Here is a 23,444-nt window from a genome sequence, read left to right as displayed (position 1 = left end):
TTTTTGGTTGTCACAAATGGGAAGATGCTATTAGCATTTAGCAAGTAGAGGGCAGGGGTTCTGCTGAACGTCCTGCCATCCACAGGACAGCCCCCACCACAAAGGGTTATGCAGTTCAAAATGGCAACTGTGTGTAGGTTAACAAATCCTGGGTCTTTAATGGTATGGGCTATTTGAGTTTAAATTCTGGTATAAACCGTGAGCCTTATCTGTGGGTCATTTTCTCACCCAGGGATTCGAGGGACTGTCTCTAAAGAATAATCTACTTGGCAGATATCTCAGAAACAAGTCTCAAAAATCTTTTTGACAAGCTTCATCCCAAGCATCTTTACAGGGACTAAAAAATAAAAACCAAGGAATCATTAACACCTAACTTTCTCAGCTTGAACTTCACACTCACCCGTGTGCAGTTCCCATGGAGCTTCGGTACTTCAACAAAAACTCAGCGCTGTCAGTTAAATGAATCACAACAGCTTCCTTCTACTCAAAAGTGACCCTTCGAGTTTTTAAAGGACTGGTTCCTTTACATCAAACAGGCATTAAGAGCATCGGTTTTTGCAGTAAGACACCCCACCCTTAATTTCCCCCTCTGTAAAATGGGGATTAAAAACATCACTGCCTCTTTGGATTAGGAGGACTAAAGGAGGCAATACCTATAAAGCAGAAATCACAATTGCTGGTGCATAGAAATTACTCCACAAACGTCCCTTCTCCTCGTTCTTCTCGGCTCCATCAGTGGTGGTACTAACGTAAAAACCAGCACACACCCTTGCCTCATGCGAAGGTAGGCTTTGCAGCAGAGAGGAGAAAAGTAGTGATACGCTCCAGGCCAACCGGGATTCTAAGAGCCAGAGATGAATTAGTCAGAGAACATGACAGCAAGTAGCAAAGACTCCAGTTGCACTGCAGGATCCCGAAAGGAAACCTGCTTGACAGGAGAGTGAGAACCCAATGTATGGAGCCTCTGGGATAGTGCCCCAGGGATGGCAGCTCTGTGGTTGGTTCTACAGATAGCTATCTAGGCTTGGGAAAGAGGAAAGAGGTAAGAATGTATGCTCAGACGCTAAGCAAGGAGACGTATTGCTTTCTCTGAGAGAATTCCTGAGTCACCAAAGGCACGTCTTCACTAGCCTCAGCAGAGCTCCACCCGGTTTATGATGATGCGAGTCTAGGTATCTGGACATTAGCTTTGTGGGCATTAGCTGCTCCACAACTATAAGGGCTAAATTCTTTTTATAGAAATGTATGTTGTTTTGTCTTTTACTGTGTGCTTCTTAACCAGGGGTGAGCATCCTTATTACTTATGTACAGTTCCAAGTTGTATACCAAAAATTCTGAGTCAGCAGATCTAAGGAAGGGCTCAGGCGTGTTTAAAAAAAGAAAACATTCCAAGGATTTAATCTAATAAAAAACCCTTGATTTAGAGGAGCGATCCTCTACTGTGGGTGATTTTGTTACCCAGGGTATATTTGGAAATGTCTAGAGACATTTTCTTTTTAAGATTTTATTAGGGAATTTGGGGAAGGGGAACAGTGTTGGGGAATTGGGGAAAGGGAACAGCCAAGTTGTCCTTCAGTCTTAGTTGTGGAGGGCGCAGCTAGGCCAGCTCCAAGTTCAGTTGCCATCTGGCCACTGGTCAGCAGCTGGTGGCCGCTCAGCTCAAGGTGCGGTGTTTAATCTTAGTTGTGGGTGGGCGTAGCCCACCATCCCATGCGAGAGCCCAACTGGCAACCTTGTTGTTAGGAGCACATGCTCTCACCAGCTGAGCCATCCTGCCACCTGTTGGCAGCTCAGTGGCTGCTCAGCTTGGGCGCAGCTCACTGGCCCATGTAGGAATCGAACTGGTGACCCTGTTGCTCAGAGCTCGTGCTCTTAACCAACTGAGCCACTCGGCCAGCCCTGGAGACATTTTTGACTGTTACACTTTGGGTGGGGTGGATGCTACAGATAGCATGGTACCATCCTGGTGCCAAGGTAGATGGTAAACATCCTACACTGCACAGGACAGTCCCCACAACACAGAGTTATCTGGCGCAAAATGTCAGTAGTGGTGAGGTTCATAAATCCTGATTTAGGAGATAGAAGGTACTGAGAGATAAAAGCTACATGATTATTTCTATTAACACCTTTCCTACTTTGTGTCCTACAAAACAACTTCATAACCTTTTTCATGTGTTTATTTAGCAATAGTAGGAAGAGATAGAAGAAGATACTATTATTTCCATTTTTAAGATAAGAACCTACAGTCCAGAAAGAGCTTGCCTGGGACTCCAAGGCCCAGGGGCCCCGTCTCCTGAAACTATGGCTTGTCCATCTCTCCTCTGACAGCAGCGATACTCCCTTATTTGCCATTACACCCCCAGTGTGTGGCATGTGTAAGCCTTCGATAACTATCTGTTAAACAGAATGATGAAGTCCTAGCCCCTTCATAGTATCTTGGGTACCTTGCCAATATTTTCTATTCTAATTCTAACTCAAAAATAGTAATTAAGGCCTTTAAGTATCTCACTATGAATTATTGCAATTGTCACATGATTTTCTTGGAAGCCTCGAATATATAGTGTTCTGGTTAATTTAATGGGGAACGAATTGTTTTGACCCATTTGATTTTTTAGTTAACTTGAAGATTCATTGGAAAACCATTTCTTTTTCAACTCCTACTTTTGAAACTATTTTTAAAATGTCTTAGTTCTGTTTTCTGCCTTCCTGAGGATTTGAAACAGAACCTCGTTCTGTGAGTCAAGATCTTTCAGGGCTCTGGCTGTACCCTACTTAACCCCAAGTGTCCCCGTCAAGTCATGAAGATGTAAAAGGAGTGAATTATTCAGGATTGCACCACTAATAGCTTTCCCACACTCCAAATACAATGCTTTTTCCGCCGTATCCCGTGCCTCGGGAAGATGGGGCTGAAATATTTATCAGCCCAGAGACATTCTGGAAGCTGCTCTTTTGATTCAATCCCAAAGAGGACTTCTGGGAAGAAGAAAATGGGCAGCTTTCTCCTAAAAGGCAAATGCAAATAGGGAAAGGTTCTAATTAATTGAGGGTTCTAATAAATGGCTGTTTAATGATAACAGTGAGAACTTACTTACAGTTTCTTTTATATGTTTCCCTGACCATACCTTGGAGACAATAGCATCATTTTGTTAAAGACACTGTTCCTTTTAAATCCTCTAGCAGCGCTAGGAGGTAGGTACCTAATGATTCTCATTTTTTAGCCATGGAGGCTGATGACAGCCAAAATTTACTGGGTACTATCTATGTACCAGGTACTATTCCAGGCACTTAAATGTAATAATCTGTTTAATTTTCATAACTTACTGTGAGGTAGGTTTTTACAGATAGAGAAGTTGGGTCACTGAGAGGTAACTTGACCACTAAACTCAGAAGTCTGGGGAGTGTTCAATTCTAGATTAAACTATTTTCTTTCTGATGCAGAGTGAATACCTAACCCTAATGTCTTAGGAAAAAAACCTACACTATTCAAATGTGTGCCCCAAAGCTCCCGATTACAGAGTGCTCTGCACCCCAAATGTATCTACTGGGGTTCTACTGTAACAGAAGTCACTCTTGCCTACATGGTACCACCGCAGTATATGAGACAGAAATTGCAATTTCATGACCCCTCTGGTAGAAAGTGACTTACTAGTCATGGCTTGTCCACTAACAATGATGGGCAGACCCCTAATGAAAATACAACCCCACCGGGCAGGCCTCCTCCTGAATATGAGGACATTGCCACTGGGTTCAAGTTCCAGGAACACCAGCAGAACCTAAACCTGAAGGTGGGGAGATTCCCAGGAAGCGCTACTGTACCCACTTCAGGGTGAAACCCCATCCTCAGCAGAGAGGGACCACAGCACAGTGGGGAAGATTGCATACCATATGTGCTGCAAAACCCACTTCTACCTCGGCCCAGCTAAGGGCTGGGTTTCAGCTTTCAGTCTATATCTCCCTCTGTGTTCAGTCTAAGATCCTTTATCCCATAAGAATAAAGTTTTGTGGTTTATTGGTGAGGTGGGGCAGTGGAATGATGGTAACACAATACCATTACATCCCAGACAGTTGATAAATGGTTTAGGGTAGTAGCTTAAGTTCCTTAAGCAAAGCTTGACACAGTGGTATTATTAAACAACAATGCCCAGGATTTTCCTACGGGGCCCTGTTGACTCTTAGCTAAGTTTTCAATAGCACTGTGAGGTTTCACAGATCGGCAGTACTTTACAGGAGGGGAAAAGTAATCCAAAATTACAGAAGAATACGGTTATCCAATCCGTACATAATACAAATGTAATTGCAACTAAATCATTATGTGGTCATTATCCAATAATGCCTAAGGTGTCAGCAACGTGAAAGTTTGCGATCAGGTATCCCTGAAGTCCTTCCTTGATTTATTTCCAGCCAAAGCTTACAATAAACAATGTGACAAGGTGATGAAAGAGGAAGGGAGGAAGGAAGGAAGGGAGAGTGAGAGAAAGAGAGAGTTCCTTTCTCTTGAAGCCTGAAGAGCTGACCGGTCAGCTGTTAGCCAACCCTTGACAGTGGCAAATCCCTCGGCCAGTGGAAAAGGGTCTCTATGCATTGTTTCTAAAGAGTTTGTTTATTCAAAATATGTCTGCTTTTGGCATTCAGTCTCCTCAGTGAGTAGGGGCTCAGGGGTAGTAGCGAGGTCAGCACCGTGCACCCTTAATGAAGCTCACTCCTGCCCCTGGCTTCTAAACATCACCAAAGAGGGATGACCGAGGCACTGGGGGACATGGATAGGGATGTGATGGAATCTTTTTAAAGGTCCCCCCACGTGGCTTCCCCATAACTAGAGAGATGGAGGCCTGTTTGCATTTGTTAGTGCACATTAGAAATAAATTCGGGCATTCAGCTTACAGAGCTCACTACAGCAAGACGCACAAAGAAATGCTGCTATGTATTTAGCAGTCTTTGTGAGCTTGGCCAGGCAAGGGGGGTTATCAAAAGAAATATGTAAATAACACAACCTGCTTTACAAAGGAAAAGAGAACAAAATTAATCCAAGACATCCTTGGCCTAATACTATTTTCTGCCCTCGGCGTCTCTTTATATAACTTGAGACATTCGGCCTAACAGTCCAACACAAACAATAAATAGTACACTAAAAAAAAAACCCAGACCCGGGGCATCCCTTGGTCTCTAGGAAAGAACTCCAAATGAGTCTTCAGCCTCACACATAATATTATTATTAAATCTAATGTGATCGTAGCCAAACCGTTGGCTTGAGCACAGTCCCCCTTTCCCCCTCCTTTTGGGGGGTGTGTGTGGGGGGGGAAGTGTTGGGAGGGGCGGGGAACCAAGCCAATCAAAGTTAAAATGAAGTCTCTTTCTAGCAAGACTACTGTCTATAACATGTTGTTCCTTATAGAAAGTGGGATATGGTGGCATTTGCTTGATTAACTTGCTCGACAAAAGTGACAGCTGCTGTGGGTGCATGCGGATAAGCTGCACGGCGCAGTTCCGCCTTTGTACATCTGTCAGCAAAAAGGGAAGAATAAAGAGTGAAAAGAGACAAATTGGTCCCAAAAGACACTCCATTCAACTTAGGAGGTTTGCCCCATTCAGGCGCTTGCTGTGTGCCTCAAGTACTGAGAGCTTATTCAATTTCATTCACTCTTTCGAATGAACCCACAAGTGTTTAATTTCTTAGTCTGTCGCCTCAAAAAGGGCGGGGGTAGAGAAGAAGGGGAGGGAAGCTTGTGGACGGGAAGCATTAATGGCAAGGCAGGGGGATCCAGGCCGAACGTATTAACTCATGGCTAATTTACGGTTTAACTCTATGTACTCAGGTCCAAGGCCCATCTGAGTGCTTCTGTGGGGGACCTGATGCAGACTTCTTATCTCCTGGCTGGTGGGTCCAAAACCATCTGTAGGTATCGAGGGCGCCTGGCAAGGTCGAATGTGTCTTGTATAAGGACAATGGTCTGAGGTTAATGCCTTTTCCAGAGATGGGGCAGCAGGCTCCCCGGGATGAGGTTTGGGTAAGCAATCAGGCAAATGTGGGGATTTTTTTTTCCCTCCTAGAAAGGGGGGAAAAAAATAGAGTCACATGCAGTGAGAAGTAGTAAGAGGGGAATATGGTTTCCAGAGATTAAAAATAAAGCAAGAGGAAAGGGCGCCATTGGGAGGCAGATCCCAGCTGTACATGGGCAAACACATGTTAACTTTTTAAAAGCAGCACTTTGTCTGTCTTTTCCTCAGCCCTGAGCCCCGGCTTCAAACCCGTTTTCTGGCCTCCTTTAAAGGGGCAATGGTTATGTGCACCCAAAGTCTCTTCCGGAAATCTGAGAAGCCTTCACCAGCCCACCTGTGCTGCCTTTCTCGGCCTGATCTCCTTCCGTCTTTCCTCCTGTCTTCATGGCACTCTGCCTTCTGTTTTGAAACCCAACATTCCCTCCCAGCTCCTGGGCCAACATGGAGTACTGTCCCTGCACCCAAGCCTTCTTTGATGACTGCTTTTTGGAAACCACTCAATGCCATCATGGGCTCCTAAAAAGATCACACCCTTTCCTTACGAGAAATGGTTCCCCATTGAGCCCAGGTTCACCATGTTGGCATAAATGTAATTTTAAAGTGCTTAGAGGACTTTTTCATTTTAAGCTGGACCCAGTTCTAGTTGTTGGCTTTTGTTGTCTTGGTATTCGGAGCTCTGGACGGTGCCTCCTGGATGGTATTTTTGTGTCCTTTCATCAGCTGAGTGGCTTGACCTAAAGCATTTACCTATTTACCTGAACATTTTCCATGTGTAACATGGAAATTATGTTAATGTACACATCATGGTTGTTTTTTTTATATTGAGAGTTAGGATTAAAACAGCCTCGGCCAGGAAAACAACTCCCTAAAGTCAATGTGAGTTTTCCTGCATAAGAATTTCAATTTTGACTCACAAAACTCTCACGATTCATGACAACAGAAAGTTTAATACGTGCAAATTATGAAATTAGCCCTAATGTGATTAACCAACCCTGTTTTAATAAGACAAAGTTGGCACTCCACTGTATCTTTCTGTTCTGTACATGAGCTACAATCCTTATTTTAGAATATGATTTCTATAATCATTTCTATATGGCATGCAAATTTCTTATTCAGTTGCTTACGTCAATCTGCTTGTGAATTAATGCAGTTAACTCTAAATGTAGTTTCAGTACCTAAGAAGCAATCGGCGGTGGGCAGATGCTGTTCGGGAATAATCTGAGTTCAGTTCATAGCATGAATTCTTCTCCTACCTCTGAGTCCTTATATGCATATCAGAGAAGACTTTTCAGATAAATTATTCATACTTCTCTCATGGGTAATAGGTGGTAGGATGTGCCACGAAACTCGAATGATGATTTCAACTTAATGGAGCTTAAAGTGATTGAGTGTGAATTTGGATTGTAACTATACATTTTCTCAAAACAGTAGGCTCCTTTGAGAGGACAGAGGCTAAAGGCATGGGGGTCCATTTTCTCAATGCGCAGGAAGGCCGAGGACTAAATCCCCAACATATCCAGAGAAAAATAGGCCCCAGAAAAAAGGTATTGTTCACCATGGTCAGTTTGTTAATTCCCAAACTGCACACCTGCCCCTGGGCAGCCCAGGTGGCAGACAAGGCCTGGTCAGAAGCTGATGGGGGTTTAATCACATTGGGCTCATTATTTATGTCTCTTGGAGAGAAAAATAGTCTGAACTGAGAAAATCCAGGTATAGAAGAGAGCTGTTTCGTTTCTCTTAAATATCACAGTTCCCTGGTCCACTTGCTGAAAGTTAGGTGTCAGCCTCTGACATTTGCTACAAAAACCTGTCTATTTAACGGAAGTCACAGACTCGAGTTTGTTCTGAGTTGCTGTGATAGGTCCTGCTGACCAGTCGGGGGCATTAGAACAACTGGTATTGGGCCCATGTTCCCTCCCTCATTCAGGGTTTGACCACTAGTTACAATTTTATTCAATTACTCAACACCCAGCAGTTTCAGATGTCATATTGTATACAGGCAAGCACAGATCTAATTTTGATACCTAAATTGGATCCTTTCTTTTAGGACAGCAGAACTTCAGAGGCTAATCAAAAGCGATAGAAGAGAAAGGTATATTTCACTATTTGGGTTCCTTAAGTTTAAAAGTGGAAGGATTTTGCAGGAAACCATGTCTCACGCCTCATTTAACTTGATATTAAGTAGGGCATGGAGTTATAAAAAAAATACATTTATTTAAAGAGCCCATGAGTGTCAGCACTTCTGGCGAGCCAGACGCAAGAACAATATAACAAAAATTAAAAGCCGGTTTGTTGCATATGGCTTATTACATTTCCTTTTATCTCTTTTTCATAGAGAACAAATTCATATAACTATTATATGCTATAGAAATATAAAATGGGATTTAGAAAGTAACTACTTTTTGAGGTTGTTAGTAGGATTAGAATTTATATAAACTGCTTAGAATAGTGCCTGGCACATAAGTGCTCGCTAAGTATTTACTCGTTATTTTTCTTTTTTTCATTGCTAATGTTTAAATTTTATTTATTTATCTCATTATTATTATTATTATTATTGCTAATTCTTATTATTAATGTCACTATAGAACTTTTTTCCAAAGTGAATTCAATAAAACATAAGTACCCTAAAAGATATTCATAGGTGGCATATGAAAAGTGGCTCTTTAGTCAAATGTGTTTGTAAAATGCAAAGCAAAATTAAGTGCGTTGTTTTTTACTGCAGGACTTATCAGAGCATTTAATATATTAATGTAACCCTATGACTCTGAATCACCAATAGTATTCAGAGAACATACACAGTATGCGTATTTGTATACGCATGCATAGTCACAGGCCAGGAAAAAATATAGAGCTGGAAAAGTTTATGCTACTGTTACTTTTATTTCCTTTTAAAAACTGGCTATCAAATCCCTCTGGATAGTAGTTCTTTCTTGTCTGCATTTAGCCCCACTGATATGATAAAATAGTAAACATTCCCCAGGAAGAACCTCCAATTTTCCTCCTCCCGAACTTGGGAGATGTTAGATAGCCAGGAGGCTGAAGCAGGGAACACCACCTCTGCCGCAGCTGGGAGGCTGCTGGCCTTTGATGCACACATGTTCTTTTCTTTTTATTGGGCATTGTTCTATGTCTTCATAACGTTTTTCAAGGCACCCCACAGCCTCGAATCCACAAATTTCAGAACCACCTTGGATTCAAAAGGTGAAAACCCGTTAACCTAAAATTTCAAAACAAGTTATTATCCTGGGTAAAGAGAGGAGTAGTCTCTCTCTGGAGTTTTCCCGTCCAAGTCTATGTCATTATTTAACTAAATAAAAAGACACAAACTCTTTGGATTGGTTCAGCTGGGCTGGGAGCCCCGCGATAAGAGGTCACTGGTGTGAGTTACTATGGTAATTGAGTAGTATCAGCAATAGTTTTGCTCTCATGAGCATTAAAGCACATAATAATAGGCAAACAACAGTGGTTAAAGCAAGCAGGTAGGATTACTATGTTCTTTTGTCAGAAGTATATAATGTCTTGTAGTCAGTTTTAAAGACTTCTCAACCCCCAAACCCACCCCACCATCACCTGCTGAGTAATTTTGTATGCTTAATCTCCTGCCCTCCACTCCAAGATCTCTGCTAATTTGAGGCAAATGGGTATTTCTGACATTAAATAGGGTGGCAAGGAAGCTCTGACCTAGAAAACCCGCATTCTAAAGCACCGAGAAAAATATTCTTTCAACAATTTGGTTAAGGCTCTTTTGAATGACGAGGGGGAGAAAAGGGGGAGAAAAATAGCTTTCACTGAAACGGGAGGTTGCAGCCTCCCAAGGAAGGGTTTTTGCAGAACAAGAAAAAAAGAAAGAAAGAGAAACTTGCAGAGCATCCCCACTCCCAACTTCCCCCATAAAACTTGTCACTTCGCATTGCCATCCGCTACCCCAACAATAATCACTCCGTGCCTATTGCTAATTGCAAGCACAGCTGAGGCCCAGCGGGGAACCCTTGCACAGTCTCAGGCCTTTATACGAGGCTCAATCTGTTGTATGGCACTTGTTCACACACAAAAAAACTACCAGCAAAGGCAGAAAGAGGCAGAGTCACAGGTTTCTTGTAATCCCTCTGCCTCCCCGCTGACAGCCCAGCCCTGGAAGCATTCCTGGTTTTGTCCTCCTCTTTACAAAATCTGAAGTGACCTTAAGCTATGAGCATGTCAGCTTTTGAATGTCGAGTTGCCGGCTTCTTCAGGTGCATTAAGGAGCAGGGGGGCTACATCTGGCTTCTGCGTGTCTGTTTGCAGCACCCCTGGGGCGAGCTGTGGCTTCCTGTAACGTGTAAAATATGAGTGTGAACTCAGAGTTCATGGCAAGGAACAGGAGGTCATGCCTCCATTCAGTTCTAAGTAAAGAAACTGGGAGTTTGCAGATGTTTTTCTGTCTGTGTAATGACACCACCCCCCTCCCCAGCCACCGAGCAACCGAACGCCGTTTTTTGATAAAATGTGCCACAATCAGTGTGCTACTTGCAGATTTATTCATATCAATTTTTGCAATTTATATATTCAGAGACAAGATTGCTATTTCGGCAACTTTATGTTGGATGTTGTATGTTTGCATCTAGAGAAAGAGGGAAAGACGTATGGGGTGGGGAGGTTGGGCAGAGAACGAAAAGAAATTAAGTCTGTTCTGGAGCCACCAGCTGGGGTGTTGTCAAGGAGACAAAGCGTCGGACGGGAGGGTCTGTGTCTGTGTCCCCCTTTTGCCCAGTGATCACTTCCTACCCAGGCTTGGAGATGGCGAATTTATTGCTTCGGGCCCAGAGGAAGGCCTATTAGTGGCTACTGTGAGGAGGAGAGTGGGGTTGGGGGTAGTGAGGAAAATCCTCCCAGTAGACAAGGCCCCCCTGAAGAAAGCCCTTCCCCTCTGCCCTGGAAGTCAAGAACAGGTAGGCCCAAGAAAATGCGTGGCGTGGGCCTCCATGTGGGTCTGGCAGGGAGTGCCCAGCCCTTCCTGTCCTCCTTGCCACCCTCTAAGATGACAAGGGGATTAAGCCTCCCGTGAAATTCCCACTTGCAGAAATTTCTCTTCCCAACCCAAAGCCTCACGCTGTAGTTTCTCCAAAGGAAGACATTGGTCGAGGGAGCACGGAGATTAATCCTGCTGAGCCCGGGGAATAAACGCTCCTCAGTGGGTCAGTATTAATTGCCGGGCTTGGTGCAAAGATCATTTTGAGGCATTTAAGAAATACATGATTTTTATTAGTATAACTGTTCCATGTAGGAGTTATTTCTCAGCAAAGGGCAAAAGCTTTGCCTGCCTCGCATTATTAGCCTAATTCTACTTAATTGTTTCCTAAAATAAGGGCTTCCTGAACACATAGTCCAAACCTGACTAAGTCTGTTGTGGTGAGAGTCGTTCTGGATGGAAAGCTGCTGCCCTTTTGGGCAGAGGGAACCGGGTCTCCGGGCTGAGTGCTGCTTGATCAGATCTGTGGTTGGAAAATCGGGGGGTAGGCCAGGCGGTGGGGAAGGGGTGTCTCTGTGAAAACACGAGGTGACGTGTCACACAGTGTGAAAAATGCATCCGTGTTTGCTGTTTGGACCCAGTCCTCTATGCGGATTCTTAGTCCTTGTCTCTGGGCTTCATTTAATTCTATTTCACAGATTTAGAAATGTTGGCCCTGTGGCACGTTTTAAATAAACCAAATAAATGACTGAGCAAATGCTACCAGATATGTTCTTTGTTCTTCACAGTCTCAAAACTCGGCCTTGAGAAACTGTCTCAGTCCTGGTATTAAGTGAAATGCCCATGTTCATTTTACAAAGAATTTTTTGGCTTTTTGTGAAATATGGTTGAGTGTTCCATATTAAAATATGTGCATGGCTACATAACTGAGCTTTCTTAAGGAAAGTTTCCTTTTCAGAATGGGAAGGGATTTTTCATTCCCCATCTTTTTGTTTTAATTGTGATAAAATGAACATAACATAAAATGTACCATGTTAACCATTTCAAAGTGTACACTTCAGTAGTGGTACATTCACACTGTTGTGCAACCAATCTCAAGAACTCTTTTCATCTTGCAAAACTGAAACTATACCCATTAAACAATAACTCCACTTTTCCCCCTCCCAGACCCTGGCAAACCACCCTTCTATTTTCTGTTTCTATGAATTGGACTATTCCAGATAACTTCTATAAGTGGAGTCATACAATATTTGCCTTTTTTCCCACTGGCTTATTTTAAATAGTTTGCATACTATCCTCAGGGTTCCTCCATGCTGTAGCAAGTGACAGGATTTCCTTCCTTTTTAAGGCTGGATAATATTCCATTGTGTATATACAGAGGGTGCCAAAAAACTATATACAGTTTTTAAGCAAGGAAAAAACTGTATTAAAATTGTAATACTCAATATATGCCGATAGCAAAAGATGACTAAAGTCATGTGTATACATTTTTTTGGCACCCCAGTAGATCACATTTTGTTTATCCATTCATCTGTCAATAGCCACTTGTGTTACTTCTACCTTTTAGCTAATATAAATAATGCTACAGTGAACGTGGGTATGCAAATGTCTCTTCAAGATTCTGCTTTCAATTTTTTTGCATCTATACTCAAAAGCAGAATTGCTGGATCTCCATCTTTTGATGATAGCACTTGCTTAGGTTGTGGAAATCGTGGAAGAATGGTATTTGGGTTTGAGTGGAGATAGCATTTACAATTGAAAATTCCAGTTAGTGCTTCTGCTTTCCCATCATATGCCTTCCTGTCTTTAGGTAAGTGTCTATAAGTTGATTTTTGACTTAGTTTTCTTATTCAGAGATGATAAACTATTTCCAGCAGTATCCAAGTGTATAAGGAAAGAAAATCTTTCAGAGACCATCACATCTCCTTGCATGTAACCATCCACCATATTGAAACATAGGGTTGGGCAGGATACAAGGGAATTTGTGACTTGTTGGGTTTCATACAGTCTGATTTATTCAGAAGCAAAAAACTCATTTCTAGTCTGGTTTTGGCTAGCTGGGGAGCTTACTGAGATGGCCAACAAGTTAAACCATTAAAAAAAAAAGAATGTGCCTTCCAGAGAGAGACCCCTGTTATCTAAGCTTTGATTTAAACTCTCCTCCTTAATTTGCTTTCAGAAAAGATCCTTGAGGACTCTTACTTCCCTTATCTTTTCCCCCAGGCAACTCATACTGATAGGACTGACTTGGGTTAGAAGGCTGCAAGGCATTAGGTCAGAAGTCCAAGTATGGATTCATCATTTTCATCATTTATATGAAATCTCAATGCTAACGACACTTGTTGTTGGATATTTCTCCACACTTCTGGTTTAGAGAGTTGACATTTGGTCTTGAATAGATAGATAAGTACTTATTTTAATAAAAGACTATTAAGGTATTATTTAGGCCCTTTATAGGGAAGTTAAAATAATATTTGCTTCCAAATGCTAAATTCTAGACACGTTCCTATAGAAGAAGCAAAAATTTTAGGCAATAACCATTTAAATCAAGTTTAAAAAATTACTATTTGGTTTGCACTATCTCTTCCCTATGAGAGGAAGCTAAAGGCAAAAGTGTAGCTGAATACGCTCAGTGTCGGGTTATAGGTAACTATAGACCCTGGAACCGTGGTTTTCAGCAAGGTACCTCTGACTGCTCCATCAGTCCGGACTGCATCACACTTTCAGGAGATGCAATCCAGAGTTTAGAAACTTGAAGAGCCACAGCACTAGGACAGTTTTGCCAAGACTTCCATGAAATGAAGTCTTAGACATCCAAAGAATTACAGATGTTTGGGGGGAGGAGACACTGTCAACTATAAACATGTGGGACAACCTGGAAAGTCATTCTGATTATCTTTCTGTAACCACTGATTTTGATGTCTGGTCAGTTTTCATGTCTTTGTGCTTTGAGCTGAGCGTCCTGAAGCTGTGACTGGGAAATACCCATTTCTAGGAGTTGTTTTGGTAAATCGAATCCTGAATTACAGTAACACTCCAGTAAGACAGATTTCCTCTTTCAACTATGTACCCATTTTTAAAAGCATCCAGATGGTATACCCTGTTAAAAAGTGTTTATTCAGCCCGTGGGGGGCTTTGACAAATCCTGAAACTTCAGTGCTTTGGCCCCTTGGCATAGATGGCTTGGAAATTCCAAGATTTCTTAGTCAAACTTTGTGTGCGTCTGGATCACAACACCCAGACACAACCAGATCCCTGGTAGCCCTTACACCTGAGAGACTTGGGCTGTGGAATTGAGGCTTAGGTTAACGAAGCTATGGGTACTGTGGTAGAAGTGTAAAGAAACCCTGGATAATGCTTTTCACATAATCTTAAATTACCCAAATTGTAAGGAAAAAATGTGCATTGAAAGCTTCAAATGTGAAAGATTTCATTACAGTTATTTCAATATAGCAATTTAAATAGGTTGTGGGGGGGTTTTCCTAACTAATTATAAACGGCTTTTGTCACAAAAAGTAAAGTGAAGAACTTAGTCACATGGGTGTGGTCAAAGTATTATCTTTCTCTTTGACTCCTTGCCAACAAACAAAATGTCCTTTCTTCATTAAACACTCTAGGCAAGGTGCTGAGGCAGTTTCTCTGATATGTGGCTGTGTTGAGTTGGAAGAAGGGTACTTTCCAAAGAAAAGATCAAAATCCTCCAGCATTCACTGTGTTTCTTCAGGCCAGAAATATAGGTTGGTTACCAAGAGGTTACAAATTGCCTGTTTGCTCAGACATTTTTAGAAGAATGGAAGTTGTTCAGAAAGCTTTGCACAACCTTGAATAGCTCGTACTTAGGGCGATGTGTTTTCTTATTTGTGAAGCAGGGCGGGATAGAGCGGTTCAGATAATTACGTGGTTAATACTCAGTGTGTGCCCGGTGCTATTGTAAACACTCCACAAACATTAACTCATTTACTCCACAATAACCCTAAGTAGTTTTTATTATTAGACCCATTTAACAGATGAGGAAACTGAGGCACAGAGAGGTTAACGGATTTATGAAGATTCAGACATGGTTCCAGTCCATTCGTTTAGCCACTAGGCTGCGCTGCCTCTCAGCCTCTTGAGTCCAGGCTTCACCTCTTACTTAGCTGCTAGACCACTTTACTTCTCTGACCTTCAGTTTCCTCATCTGTGAAGTGAGACTATAGATGAGAATAAAGACTCAGCTGTTTAGAGTTTAGCCATGAACTACCCAAGCATTTAGTGCTTTGCCTGCCTGGCATGTATGGCTTGAGCATACCAGTTTCAAAGGATATACATATTTAGAAATGAACTAACAAGAGAACTCATATCCTTGTGAACTTCAACTATCATTCATGCTTAGGATATATTGGACTGAGTCACAAGTTTTTAATCAGAAAAGGTGTATAAAGTTGTGTGTTTGTGCATGGCATGTGTGTTTATTGGTCCTTAGACCAAATAGCATAATTTCTAAAAGAGCTTATGTTTACGATATTGGGCTAAATATTACCCTCAGTTATAGGCATGGGGGAACACATCTTGTTAGGAGTGTGTGTGTTTTACTAAAAGTGATACACTACAGCATGTGTGTTATTCTTCAATAAAATTCATCTTTAAAGAATAAAGCAACCCACGAAGAGCTGAGTTTTGCACTGGACTACTTTCGTTAGATTGTCTGAAATTGCTTCTCTTATAGTACTTCCTAAATTTCGCATGAAACTGAATTTCCCCAAGCTTCTATGATTTTACTCTCCCTATTCACTGAAAATTTTAAAGCTTATGATGCATAATTTTCAGAACTGAAATTTGCATCGATATTAGAACTTTTGTATCTCCAAAACTCTGTTAGAAAAATTCAATCCATTGTAATAAAGGCAACTGTTCTAGTTGTATCTCTTCTTGAAAACTCAGAACTTTCTCACTTTCTTCCAGTAGCAATTGCTGAGTTACCAGCCTAAAAGAAAATAAAAAGAGGTCAGGCAGGGTTACAGGGGAAAAGAAAAAGCATGTTGATTCTAGCTGAGAAATGGCATCTCTCATCCCCATCCAACGTTTTCTAATTATTTCCCTGAAGAGTTAGTTATGGTTGACTCTCATCCGTCAATTCCTCCAGGCTATTGAGTGGCTTTCCATGGGAATATCCCTGACTCCCCACACTTGGCTTAGCACCTTTCTAAGCCCATAAGAAGCAGAATCTTTTCAACACCAAGCGACGCTCGGGCTCTGAGACAGGTTCAACAGCGTTATCCTACCCACACACTTCCCCTTTGAGAAGTTCAGAGCTGAATGGCTTTGCTCAGGAAACGCCTAGAATTAGAGCTGTTTCTATATAAACAATCCATTACTTTTTTTAAATTATTGAATTGAATAACAGGCTACTTGTCATTTAACTTATCTATGTCCCTTTTTTTTTCCACGGGGCTGTTAATAGTGTCAACGTCTTAAGAGGTCAGCTTGATAATTAAATTACGTAATGCTTGTAGAATGCTGTGCATAGTGTCTGCACATTGTAAGGGCTCAGTATTCAATAGCTCGGTAGCTATTTTTATTAAGTGTGTGTGTGGTGGGGGTGGGGGGAGTGTGCATATGTGTGATTTAGGAACCCTGTATGAAATAGTACTTTGTTTAAAACAGTAGACTGAAGTCTTATAGAATGGCCTGGCCTTAGAGGGGTTGCGTAAGTTAAGGGGATGAGTTACCCTGGTTACTAGTGAGTATAGAAGCACAGTGAATAGTCCTATCTTCTTTCAGCCTCTCTGCCTTGTTTCCATTGCCACTCAGATGTGATACGTGGCTTGCTCTGAAAACAAATGAATCGCTAACAGTAAGGTCTCTTTAGGATATCAAATTACTATCAAGATGAGAGGTTGGGAATTTAGACTCATCTAGGTGGAGGCAGCCATGATCAGTGTAGTAATCCTCTATCTTGCTGATGAGAGATTATGCAAATCTACGTGGAAGTCCATTTTCTGTGAACTGTATTGTCAAATGAGATGCAAATTATTTATCTTACCTCTCAACCCTTTCCAAAAGGTAAAGTTTCCAGGGGAACTGTGAACCCACAAGTGGAGACTAGAGAGAGCTGTGTGAATCACTGCTCAGTTGGAAAAACTTGGGAACTTCTCAGTTCCAAGAAATATGGTAATCAAGATAAATAATATTTTCATACAACATTTAAAAAATCAGAATCAATGCAAAAAAATCCATGATGATCAAAATATCAAAATGTTAATTATTAATGGTATTAATAATTAAATATTAATAATAAATATTCAAGGCAGTACCCAATTCTGCACTTACAAGATCCTGCCTTGCTTCACTCTGACCCTGGCTGTAGTGAACCCTGATATTACAGAAGAGACATGTTATATGTAAGGATTTCTTTGCATGAAGTTTTTGTGTTTTGGGGGCAGAATGTGTGACCCGAGTGTATCTGCATATTAATTACCTAAGCTTCTACTAGAAATAAACCAAGAATATTCATTTGTGTTGTATATTGAAAGTACTTATATCTGTTATATTTCTGAGGGTAATAATTACAATAGTGGCTCTATTTTATTGAGTGCTTACTACATGACAGTCACTCTGCAAGGGACTTTATGTAATAATCTCTTTTAATGCTCAGAGTACTCCTATGAAGTAGGTACTGGTATTAAGCTCAAGAGGAAACAGAGAGTTGGAGAGTTAAGTAGCTTGCTTGAGCCTACCCAGCTAATAAGGGGCCAACCCAAGCTGATGGTGTAACTTAGCCACACAGGGTTTGAGAAGCCACTCATTATGTATCTGAATCCTTTTAATCCAATATTTAATGTAGCTTAAAATGTGCTTTATGCACCCAGGATGATTGTGCAGGCTTGGGTGATGATCTACCACAGAACAAGTCAGAGCTACTCATGTGTCCTGGATGACTTCTGTGTACATTTCCAGAGATAATTCAGTAGGAATCATTTCCTCCACCTCATGGCTTTCCCTAGTCACTTGCTCTGCTTTCTCTCTTGTTTTGTGGTATTTTTTGTGGGGGCGCGGGAGGAAAAGAGAGAGAGAGAGAGAGAGAGAGAGAAGAGGGGAGAAATGATGGTGATGGTAATGACGATGATGGTGGTGGTGGCAGCATTTATTGAGGCCTTGTCATGTGCCAAGTACTGTGATGAGAGCTTTATTAGCGTCACTTCATTTTGTTGTCATAAAGCCTATGAAAGGCTAATTAATCCCCATTTTCTGATGAGGAAACTGAGTCTCTGAGGATGTAAGTAACTTGCCCCAGAGCACAAACAGACAAAAGACAGGTAAGGCCTATGCTCTTAATGACTAATTGGACAAAGGAAGAAAGAAGAATTAAATGGCAGTTTCAAAAAAGCCTCTAGCTCCTCTAAGAGCCTTCAGAACTGGCTTCAGCAATGGAGACGCTCCCGACTTTCCGAGGGGCCTTATTATCCTGCAGGCCGGCCGTAGCTACAATGGACATCCTTTTTTGTCCCAACTCCAAAACCCTTACAGGATTATCCCCAGAGTGCATACATTACAGGTGCCCAGGGTACTGGGGAGTTTATTTCTCCAGTGCTTTTTTAGGATTAAAGTAACCTTACTTAGGAAGTTTCTAATTGATATGCCTGAATTAGGGGTGGCAGCAAAGGCATCATGGTTGTACTTAACTACTTAGTATATGTCATCGGCTCACAATTTTTATTCCTAAGGGTTTCGAGAGTACATTTTACCAAAATGATAGTGCCCAGGTGTTAGGCTATCTTGGGGAAAGGCATCTCTGAACCAAAGAGAAAACAGAATGGGGAGAACTAAAAATGTTTTATTAATTTCCTCTTCTGAAGAATCATAACAAATCTGCTCTATTAGCATCAATCTCAAATCAAGCAAACCTGATTAATAAGTACTATAAACTGCACGAGGAAACCCAAGAACAGCCCAGACACCCAGGAGTCTGCAGCTACATGTTTAACAACTGGCTTTCTGGAAGGAAGAATGCCCTGGTTTGCGGTTTTAGCCAGTGTCCATGGTGCAAAAACTCCCGCCCTGGCCTATTTCTGCCTGTCGGTGTGCTGCTGTGTGCATTCTGGAATAGATGCACAGGATCAGCTCTGGTGGCCAGTGTACTATCATTAAAACCTCTTGAGGAGGAGTGATTAGACTGTCAGCTAGGTCAGCCCTGTGCCTAATCCTGGAAAACTGCTCTCTGGACTCACTGGCTGTGTGACCTTGGGCAAGTCATGTCACCTCTCCAAGCCTTTGTTTCCTCCTCTTCAAAGGATAATATGGAGGATCCCTTTCACCTCTAACATTTGAAAGTTCTGGGAGGCAGTGAGTGACTCCTGTTTTCTCCAACATCCAAATGCCTTCAAGCGCCTTCCTGGAAAACCAAGTTAGCGCTGTGCTGCATCCAAAAGGGCCGCCAACTTCATCGACTGAGCATAAGGTTTGGAAAGGAGTGACTTCTCCCTTTTGCCTCTTTAAATGTGGAGCCAATGGGGCATCATCCATTTTTTTACACTTCTTTTGCTAGATGTGAGATCCAGGAGGAAAAGCATGGATGTTCCAGGGCTTTCGTGTTCTCCTGGGGTGGGAATCTGTGAGTGTGATGCGCCAATCCATTGCTATGTGCATTTCCTATCTCTCTACCCTTTCAGCAGCAGAGAAAGAGTCCTGATTGTATTCAACCTTTTTGTTTTTATTTTTTGCTACCCAAAAGCCATTGACAAGGATGGGAGCGACTTATATGAAACCAGGGTGGGGGTCGTTTTTTTTCCTGAAAGGTGGCACGTCTCTCAGCAAAGAGAAAAAGGCATGTTGCACAAGGCTTGCTTGGCAGTGATAGAAGCCAGCGCCAATTTGCCTGGCATCACAGCCAAAGCAAAATGCCACCTCTGCCTGGAAGCCAGAGTGCCACATTCCTCTTTTATGTCCCTGAGATGCACCCATCATGAGGCCCTGGGCTTGTAGGCTTGGTCAGGAAGTCATCTGAGCTCCTTGAAGGTCATCTTCCAATCCCGGGTGGGGGGGGGGAGCTTGCTCATAACTCTCAAAATAGATAATTCGAGCCCCCAGATTGCATGTCAGATACAGCCAGTAAATATGGAATTTGAGGCCTGGGGGGAGCACAAGAGCGCCCCCAGTTGCTGAGAGTAAGGTAGGGTTGAGGAAACACCAGTGACCCGGTGGTAGTCCTGTCTCAGACCCCTTCTTAACAAACCCAGATACAGTGATAACAGAACTCCAGAATCCCAAGGCAGGAGGTGCCAAAAACACCCCCCAACAATCACTAGCCCCAAAAAATAAAAGTTTCAGTAAAATGTTCTCACTCCTAGAGGGGAAAACCTGTCCATGCCTGAAGCAACTTGACCTGGGCAAACGCCCTCCCTCCATGGAGTGAACTGCAAATCTCAAGAAAAACTCCCTACCCCGCCGCCTGCTCCCTGGGGAGGGACAGAATGTTCCTGAAACTGACAGTTTCGCCTCCATGATCTTTAAAAGAGCAGAAGTTGGCTGTGAGGCTGCAGTGCTGCCTTGATTGGGGTAGTGTGGTCTCTGTTTGCGGCTGGGCTCCAAGGAGAGCCACAATTGGCTCTGATGAGGAAGGAGCCTAGAAATGAAAGATTTCAAAGAGGGCTTCTGAACGCCATGGCTGAGACTGTGTCGTTTCTTGCAAGGTGAAACTTGGCAGTTCTACCTTGCAAGTAAAAACCCAAATTAATTTTTTTTTAAAGAAATTAAGTCAGAAACAAGGCTTCAGAAAAACTGTGAGTGTTAACCATAAACTGATTTTGGATGATCTTTAGGTGAGAAAGGGTGGAGTTACCATCAGAAACATGTTTTTATTTATGCTTTTCAAATCCCCACTGGTGTGCAATGTGTGTGCATGTGTGTGTGTGCATGTGTGTGTATGTGTGTTGGTTAGCATGAGAGTACACATCATCTCAATTCTGTAGCCACTCTTTTTTTTTTACATCTTTTCTGTGCACAGTTCATATAGATGCCCTATAAATAAATATATAGGTCCATCCACACCTTTTCATTTTATTTGTAAATTGTTTGGTATAAGCGGCAATGCGTAATGAAACCTGGTGAAGTTTAAAAGATTAGATTTTTTTTTTCATGCTGACACTTCATAACACTGTTCATATGTCTCCGAGTGAGATTTATGAATATATGAGCAGTACTGCAAAATTATACCGCATCAGAGACTTCCTGCACCACAGGGGTGGCAGTCTAAAGTGACACAGCTTCAAGCATTTTTCACAGACAAGAAGCAAAATTTAACCCCCTTAAGGGGAAGTATGATTTCAACAGCTTGAAATGAGCTCATTTGTAGATGTTTTTTTTCTCTCATCTTCCATAATTTTTTTGGTGTTAAGATTAAAACAGATTGCACGACGAACGGAAGGGCACATAAGCTGCCCAGAGTATAATTTGGCCATTAAAGAGAAGCCCTCCTTCATGATCTTTATCTGAACACCCCAGCAAGGTAAATGAAAGTAAACTTTGCCCTAAATTGTTAAGGCTCTCAGCCTGATTCTTGGAATAGTCCATAGCAGAAGAGGTCTGGATTTTTCAAAGGGTAAGTTAACAAGTGACATCAATTAGTTCAGTGGAGAAGCCCCGCCTTCCTGGCACCCAAGACAATGGCATTAGGAAACAAACAGTGACTGGACTCTCAACTGAGTAAAATTAACCAATAAAAGGAAGAATTCGAAGAGCAAACGGTGATCTATATAAATTAATCATACGTGGGGTGTCTATAGTAGAGGAGTTCTGGTTTCGATTCACACTCTAAACCCATCTCTTTTAGGCCGACCTGGTACCTTGTGATTTTGTGTCAATTAATGTTCATGATCTCTATGCTCTCGAATGCCCTTTAACAATTTTGTTTCCTCTTGGAACAGACGAGGGTGCTCAAATGGGGCCTGTTCCCTCTCTGCTCTGTAAACACTCCATGATGTGTTGGCTGGAGAACTTTTGTCTCTTTTTTCAGCAATGGTACAACAGCTCCATGAACGTGATCTGCACCTGGTTGACGGACCGAATGGACTTACAGCTTCACATTTATCAGTTGAAAACACTAATTAGGATGGTAAAGGTAAAAGAAAAAATATTCTTCTTTGCAAATAGCTTACTGAAATTCATTTCATTGGCAAGCTGCAGAACTTCCTTAACACAAAGACTATTAGTTTATATATAAAACAAAGTGATTTCTAAAATAGCATCTCATGCAAGAAAAACCTATGAAATCACTTTGGGGTGTGTGGTTAGTTACTCTGGTGTCAAAGAAAAATTTAATAAAAAAGAATTTGATATGTTATCTAAACTGGAAAAACATTTTATGTGTTTGCCATGTAAAAATACTGCAGGAGCCATCATGCCCTTTGCATTAGACTTTCAAAAGCTGGATTCGGGTACCACTGTGCTAATCACATCAATTACCAATTTCATTTATGGTTTAATTAAATCAAATTTTGCCATTATTGATTTAATTGAAATATTTACCTCCGGCTATTTCTAAATATGTCCTGTGATCATTACCAGGATGCAAATCAATATTGTTCTCATAGTTAATTGAAGTAGTTTCTTTTACAAAGCGTGTATACAATCCAATGTAAAGGCTCACAAAGGTGAGATAACATACCCTGAAAGTAGCTTTTTTTCCCTGTTCTTGTGTGTGTGCCTTGGACTAATGATAATTATTTCAGCGTGAAATCTCAGTGGTTTACATGAAATAATAAGATCCCAGAAGGGGGTAAATACGTTTTTGATCATTTCAGTTTCCATTTGATGCTTCACCATAGAGGGTTTTAAAATATTCGTATGCAAAAACCTCGTTCAAAGCACAAAGTTCCTTTAAAAATATTTTAACAATAAAATGTAGCTAAATTTCTATTTCTTAACAGTTTGCCAAAAATCCCCCCACCCCGCTATTCCCCACCTCACCCCCCCTCCCCATTTCTTAGTCTCTTTCGGATTAGCACCATTTCATTGAAGGTGCTCCTCCACCCCAGTGCTGACTTGAAACCAATTACTGTTCCGTTGAGTGTAATTAAGGAGAATTATTATCATCTGCATTTGATCTCACAAAGAGCCCGCCCAGGGAAGGTTACAGACAGCACTGTATTGCACTCTGTGTATTTCTTTTTTAAAAAAGAAATGTATGCACTCAGACTATGGACCCAGCCTATTTTATATATTTTTTTTATTTCAGTTCCTTAAGGCAAGCTCACTAGCCGTTATTGTTTGACCACCAGAATTCCATTTTCTGGGTGTAAATATTCTTTGAGGGAATTTCTGGTTGACCCCTAGTGAATAGGCATGAAAAGAAGACATTCATTTTAATATTTTAAAATATCTTCTCATTACTGATATTTCCAGGTCTGTGTTAGTAACATTGGAATACGCAATATTTTAGTAAGGAAAAAATATGTCAGAGAGGAGGTTTATTCTGCCAGAAACACACACACACACACACACACACACACACACACACACAGAG

At 41.6% G+C, this 23,444-nt stretch overlaps 1 protein-coding gene across 1 annotated transcript in view; it reads left to right on the top strand.

Moving 5' to 3' along the window:
• CADPS (calcium dependent secretion activator) overlaps positions 1 to 23,444 on the top strand; it is a gene marked incomplete at its 5' end in the record, with an annotated part of 515,169 nt that overhangs the window by 478,649 nt on the left and 13,076 nt on the right. Inside the window, one exon of the mRNA XM_019626511.1 lies at positions 21,936 to 22,040. Coding sequence (XP_019482056.1) covers positions 21,936 to 22,040 — 105 coding nt within the window. The remainder of the gene's footprint in view (positions 1 to 21,935; positions 22,041 to 23,444) is intronic.

Source organism: Hipposideros armiger, unplaced genomic scaffold (genome assembly GCF_001890085.2).
Source record: "Hipposideros armiger isolate ML-2016 unplaced genomic scaffold, ASM189008v1 scaffold_681, whole genome shotgun sequence".
NCBI lineage: Eukaryota > Metazoa > Chordata > Mammalia > Chiroptera > Hipposideridae > Hipposideros > Hipposideros armiger.
This window is presented reverse-complemented; position numbering and strand designations above follow the sequence as displayed.